This window comes from Anoplophora glabripennis, unplaced genomic scaffold, assembly GCF_000390285.2.
Source record: "Anoplophora glabripennis isolate ALB-LARVAE unplaced genomic scaffold, Agla_2.0 scaffold203, whole genome shotgun sequence".
In the NCBI taxonomy this organism is placed as follows: domain Eukaryota; kingdom Metazoa; phylum Arthropoda; class Insecta; order Coleoptera; family Cerambycidae; genus Anoplophora; species Anoplophora glabripennis.
Window position 1 is genome coordinate 643662 of NW_019416311.1, and position 7503 is coordinate 651164.

Below are 7503 nucleotides of genomic sequence, written 5' to 3' on the forward strand. Positions count from 1 at the left end.
ACAATAGTATTTTACGTTACAAGTCCGGTAGGTGACTTATTACATTACGAGTTGTTTTACGGACGAGGCGACGTAGGAGCCGAGTCCGGAATAAAAACGAGTACTGTAATAACACCTAACGGCCGTGTATCGTATGATATTTTATTTCATACTGTCTTTCTATTTTTAACGAGCAGAAATTTCTATTTTTTCCTTAAAATTATCAAATTTTTGTTTGACATCGCTTGATCTGTCATTTTATAATATTGTTTGTGACATGTCTAATATCACGTTGCTAGGCAACATTTACCGGCTCTGATACTGTAATAGCTCACTTACCGGCCGCAAATGAATCCGGGAAATAGCAATATACCGGACAGTATGAAATAAAAAATATTTATTGTGCATAGTTACAATGGCAATATAAAACCTATACACAAAAGGACTAGACACAGATAACTGATAATTAGCCTCCCCCTCAGAAAGTCAATTAACTTACAGATATTAAAAGCAATATGATTATAAAGTGTTATTAAAACAGTATAAAAAAACAATATAACTTATAAATATACATACACAACACTCATACATGCTTGTGCAATACACATACAAATACGTAGTATAGTCAGACACACACTCAACACACACGTATATTAATATTAATACAAAACAGCAGCATTTGTGGAGTTATCGTTTTCCATGACCAACTCGAATGCGTTTCTTAATCAGAGGTGCATTACGGAGTGTTAAGTCCTGAGGCACCAGTACATTATTTAATACCATAGCTGCTAAATAGGCAAATGAACATCTACAATACTCAGTTCGATGACGCATTATTTGCAAATCATGTAAATTACGAAGCTGACGATTATGTACATCATGTCGCCAAACCAACTTCTCATAAAGATAGTCAGGAGTTGTATTACACAGTATATTATTTACAAAAACACAAAAATGAACATAGCGCCTTTCACTGAGTCTTAATTTACCAAACTGTCTAATAAAGGGAGTAACATGGTGAAGAAAGGGTATATATGTGACAAAACGCATGCACCAATTTTGAATTTTTTGCAGTTTAAATTTATCAGCATTTGTAAGTAAAGGACCATAAACATAATCACAGTAATTTAGATGAGACAAAACTAAGGATTCGACCAATACTAATTTAATGTCAGAGCTCAAATAACGTTTTAAAGGCGCTATTTGCTTAAAGGAGATGAACGCCTTCTTACATAATTCACTAACATGTTGTGAGAATTTCAGGTCATTATCAAATACAAGACCCAGATTCTTTACTGAACTACAGTTTTCCAAAGGACAATTGTCAATATAAACAGCAAAATCCCCCAACTGTCTAGTTTTTTGATAAGTACCGATAACCAGGTTTTTACATTTATTTGGGTTAAGCATTAGAGCATTTTTATCACATAACTCCTTAATCCGATGCAAGTCAGAATTAATAAGATCAACAGCAGTTTGTTTTTTCTCAATTTCGAAGCTGTACAAAATTTGTAAGTCATCCGCATACATGTGCAAAGTAGTGTGCACTACTGACGACACAAAGTCCGCAGTACATTATACTAAAAAGTAAAGGCCCCAGGACAGAGTCTTGTGGCACTCCAGATCTTATTATTCTAGGTTCAGAAAATAAAGAACCATTTTCAGTTTTAATTCTAATAAGTTACATTCTGTCTTTAATATAGGAATAAAACCAATCATGACATTTATTATGAATTCCATAGAAAAAGAGTTTGGCCAATAGGCAGCTAAAATCTATTGAGTCAAATGCTTTCGACATATCTAGAAGCATGAGGCTTAAAACCCTAGAAGAGTCGATAGCTCGTAAAGCATCATCAGCCACAGACGCAAGTACCGTTCCTGTACTAAAATTTTTACGAAATCCTGATTGGTTAGAAAGTAGAACATTATTAGAATTAAAGTGATGTATGTATGTATATAACGTATTATTTCTTTGTTTACACATTTACTAAACGGTTTCTGGTTAAATTCTCGGTCTTACACGTAAATTAGGATTAATAGGGAACAAAATGAATTACTCCACATAATGAAAACTGAACACGGTGACTTACCATTGGCCGAAATGACTCTGGCCCGAGCGAGATCGGCTTTGTTCCCTACAACAATCACGCTTTTCTCGTGCGTATATCCCTCCCTCCATAAATAGTTGAGAGTCTCTTCAGCGTGCTGAAAGCTGGATCGGGAAACAACGGAGTAAACCACGATACAGGCGTGGGGCTCGTACGTACTCAAAGAGTTCTCCACCTGTCAATAGAAAGAGAAATTTTATGTTTTATTTCTTACATTTTCTTTAAGTCGACTGGTTATATAAGTTAGACCCAACAAATTTTTTGTTTTATAAGTTTCGAAAAAGTAACCCCCACTATATTATAAAACATTAACAGGAATAGAACAGCAGCGAAAGCCTCCTCGGTACAATTAATAATAATTATAGGTCTTCAATCAATCAATCTATTACTTTTATTTTACACCACATTATAATCCAAATAAGTTAGGAGCTTCTAAAAATCTTTATAAAACTGGTACTCTGTTTTGTTTTTATTATATGATTTTTTAATTTAATCTTTATCTTTTCAAATGTAAAAAAGGAGAGATAGAGATTTCTTCTTCTTCTACTAGAGTAGAGATTTGTTTGTCTTATACTCTACCGAGTATTCTACCAAATGTCCATCATTGTTAAAATGGGTATTCTCATTATTCTTACTTTCTTGAAAAAGACCTCTCTGGAAAGGATCAAATTTTCATGCGATTTTCTCTGCATCGAGTGAAATTTCATTTTGTTTCTAGAAAACTCTCGTCCCGTGAAGAAAGCATGTGAATTTGTTTTAAATAAAGAGGTATTCTTGAGTTTATCGAAATAAGATTCTTAAGTAGTTCCTTGTGAATATTAGATGATACAATAGCAGACGCAATACCTTTCTCAGTTTTCTTGATTGGGTTGTTCCTGACCAACTGCATGACTAGATATATAAAGATTTAGTCATGCAGTTGGTTCTCCACTTTGGATATGCATGCTGTTGTGCCTCATGTCCAGTGTCAGCCACGAGTATGGTTCATTTTCCTTCAGTTCTTTGATAGTTTTACACAGATCGATTTTAAACTAAGATAGCTCCAACTGTGTTTGCAATTAATTTTCCCATATCAAAAGTAAAAAATAAGGACAATAATGTTGTTTCTGTTAATGTTAATATTAGTGTAAGTTTTAAATGCAATAAAAAAATATGTCTATTAACTATTATAATAAAATTTTAGAAATTAACCTAATGCATAAAAATCTACATGCGCCCCTATTATTTATGGCATAATCTAAATGAATGAGAGCTTTATTAATCAAAAAGTAATTGTTTTCATATTTATTAAAAATGAATACATTCTCTTCCAGATCACTGATTTTTCAAAGTAAAAAGAAATCTGATTAGATATGACGGAAAATCAGAAGCTCAAAAATTGAGAATGTCACGTCTGTAACTCGATTCTCATCCGACGTAAAAGTGGAATATCTTATTACATTACAAAACCATTGTAGCTTTCCAATTTTCTGGTAACAAATATCGCTTTTCTAGGCTTTCCGTAATTCACAGGTACACAAACTGTCATTGTTTTCTATATAAAATATCTTGTTGACGTAGCTGATGGATTTTTAACTGCGACAATCCATTATCACGATCGAAGCATTTAGACGAAACACAGAAATTTATTTAAATTTTCTGTTAATCGACAAACTAAATTTGAAAAGCAAGTTATGTACTTTATGTGTTAAAAAGTTTATAAGAAACGCATTTATGAAAATGAAACATAATTTATCTATATATTTCAATTGAGCACGAAGTGTTCTACGGATACAACGTCTTTTACATTCAGTTTGCGACTTTGAAGGCTATTAAATTTAGACCAAGCTTTTTAAAATACACCATTATGGGTGTGATATTACATACCTACAAAGCGTAATTTTATTTATTACCACTACATTGAATAGCCTACTGACATACATCATTGCTTCATACCTACTGTCAAAGAGCGACCTACTAATATGTAGGTATTATGAAGGCAAGTCTAGTGTCGCACTAGGCGAAATATATATTTTTTATTACTCAGTGATCATAGCTGTTTACTAGATATTACGGATGTAATTCATTGCTGGACGAATAGCGTCCTCCAGTCTACAAAAAAAGTGTTTGCCATAACATTATTAATTAATATGCGTGAGGTAAGGAAAACCGATAACACTTTATTATGCCTGAAACAAATCAGAAATTTGGTACCTGTCCGATTTCAAATTACATATTCATTTCTGTATATCTGCTGCTAAATCAGAAAGAATTGAAATAAAAATCGTCCCATATGAACTTTTCGATGTAAAATCGATTGATATTAGTTTTTTAATGGTCTTATGGTACGTAGCTATAAAGTAGACTTATATCCAATTTCCCAAAATTCACGCAATAATTTAATTTTGAGCCATTTGTGCGGTAAAATGTAAAGAGAGTGTGACAGCCGATAGTTCAAAATATGGTCGGAATAGTGATTCAATTTCATCAACTGTAAAGAGATTAATTGAAAAATTCAGGGAGACTGGATCAATTAGTGATCTTTAACACCCTGACAGTGTTGCTGAGAATCAAAAAACATCAAATCGGCACCGTGATCAAGAATTGGACATTTCGAGAAGCTCTCACAGTGTGTTCTGATGGAAAAATTGCATCTTCACACTTACAAAGTTCTGTTAACTCAAGAACTGAAGCCTACTGACACCCAGAGCGAAGAGAGTTCGTTGAATGGATTATGGTACAAGTGGATGCTGATTTTTTTAACAAAATCATGCTCATCATTTCAACCCACGAGTGCCTGTTGATTCACAACTTCTTACTGTTTGTGGCGGATTTTCGGCTAGAGGCATCATTGGACCATTCTCTTTCAAAATTGTCGCTAGTCAGGTGATAACAGTTAAAGTTTCTCGATATCGCGACATGATAATCCAGTTTTTTGTGCCTAAATTGCAAGATATGGATGTAGAGGACGTGCACTTTCAACAAGACGGTGCCACGTGCCATACAGCTCGAGAAACAATTCAATTACTGCATGAGTCATTTCCTGGTCGTGTAATTTCCCATCTTGGCGATCAGAAAACCTGTGTTTTCTATGAAAATTACTTCTTGCGTGAAGGTTTTCTTTTTGCTTTTCTTTAAAATGTAAATCATAGTTTACTATGACCACAACCAATCAGATTCCCATTTAGATAATAATATGCATTTATACAGTGATGTAAATAAAACATATGTAAAATAAAACTATAAAACATTATTTACACTATTGTGTTTGAATGTTTTATAAACATTTACATGCCCACCAGAAAGGAATATTTTATATTCAATTTATTATAAATTAGTTTCTTAAAAAATATTCCACAATAAATAATGTAACATTTTTAATTCACACTAATAATATTTAAACACTCTTAAACTTGTAAATTTTACCTAACAACACCAAAAAATATTTTATTACATTATTCTGTTATTAAGTAAATTAAATTATTGTTATTAAATTTAAATGTAGTATTAATATTAAAAGAGAGCAATTGTAGAAGCTAAAACAGAAACATGACAGATTGTAGAAATATAAAGAAATACAGTATATCCCATTAAAAAAAGAACTTACGCTTTGAAGTCACATATATGTGATGTTCAATTGTTCTTTAAGTATTAATTTTTGTGGCCCTCGAAGGACTATCCAATTTGTATGGTATTTATTTTCCCTACAGTCAAAAATAAAAAAAGTTAAAGGGATGGTCATTTTCCGTGGAAAATCTTGTTCATTATTTAATTATTCGCATTGTTTTCAGAAAAAAGAAGAAAGGCGAAGAGGCAACTGATCCTACTACGCAAAGATTAACTTACAGAACTTATTTCTCCACAAATCCTTCTAATTAATGCAGTGAAAACAGCCATCCTACTTTAAATGGCCCCTAGTCATTGTTAGAGCGAGTCTGTTTGTTCTCCTTTGAAATATCACGTTTAGAGCATATCTTAATGAAATTATGGAGTACCTTTAATTAAGATAATTAATGTTATAATTAAACACAGTTTGGACTGTCTTTGCCTAGTTGTTTCCCTCCAGTAAGTTTATAGGGAGGTAAATACGTTCATTGAAATTGATTAATAAGTAGGGAATGTTGCACGTATTTCAGTTCCTTCATTAATTCAGTTTACGGAATCATTAGGACATAATAATTCCTGCAGACGTAAATAGATAACGAAAGGATATTTACATAAGTACCTATTATGAATGTTTTTAATAAACTTATTTCTCCTTTACGTAAGAAGAAAACATTACCTATATTCTCTTTAAATAAATATGTAGGTATGTTATAAGTATACAGGGCATCCCATGCCAAATCACTGAGGTCGTGACCGGACCATTTTTAATTTTCATGATTTTTTGGTATTATTTAGTAACTGTTTAGAGTAACTTTCACGATTTTTTCAAATTTCTATTTCAAACTTTCAAGAAGTTATGAGCATTTGAATATTTTGGGTAAAAAAATTTCAAATAACTTGGCAAAAACCAAAAATATCATATATCATAAACTTTTTTTTAAGACACGTTCTAGAGTAGAATCTTTTTTTAATGGAATCTTTTTTTAGTGGAATTATTTTAATTTTTTACATTATAATATACGCTAGTAAACCAAATTTTATTACAGGTATAAATCGCGATGACTAGTTACTAAAAATACCGTACTTTTAAAACTACTTATATAGTTTTTCCGAAGTCAATTAAAGAACCTATAATTTCAAGGTATGTACCAGGCTCGGTCGCTAAGCAGCAACTCGGCACTGAAATATTTGAAAAACTTGTTCTCATATTTATTTATCCATACCCATATACAGGGTAGCCCATCGAAAACGTACTGCAAGGCATTACAGGGTAGTAATGTACTTTTCGGCAAATCCAAAAACAGGTAAAGTTTGCTTCTGAGGGGGATAACTTTTGGCTCAAAAAGCATACCAAAATCTTCAACCCCCTAAGTGGGGGTGCTATCCCCTAAATTTTTTCAAATGGGAATGGGGGTCAAGTGGGGCGTCATTAGAAAGGGCTTTTAATTCTCTATACATCGATTCTTACTTTTTGAAAATCGATTCATTATTTTAGAAAATATGCAGCTTTGAAAATACGAACAATATTTTTGACGAGAAATGCGAAAATCGATTTAATTTTACTTCAAAACTTACGGTATTAGTCAAGTAAATGCTGAAAATGTTGTCCGCCAACTTGCATACAATGATACAGGTTGTCTTCAAACCGTTGTCGAACATTCTGGAGCACTTGCGGTGTTACTTCGCGACATACATTAATGATTCGTCCTCGCAGATCTTCCAAGGTATCAGGTGGAGTGCTGTAAACTTTGCTTTTAATGTGCCCCCAGAGAAAGAAATCTAAAGGATTTAAGTCGGGTGACCGAGGGGGCCACTCAATTGCACCTCTTCG

General features: G+C 32.8%; 1 protein-coding gene across 1 annotated transcript in view; it reads right to left on the reverse strand.

Annotated features, from left to right (window-relative positions):
• Positions 1-7503, reverse strand: part of LOC108906206 (ras-related protein Rap-2a-like) — a 51783-nt gene that overhangs the window by 6879 nt on the left and 37401 nt on the right. The window contains exon 4 of the mRNA XM_023454036.1: positions 2070-2262. Coding sequence (XP_023309804.1) covers positions 2070-2262 — 193 coding nt within the window. The remainder of the gene's footprint in view (positions 1-2069; positions 2263-7503) is intronic.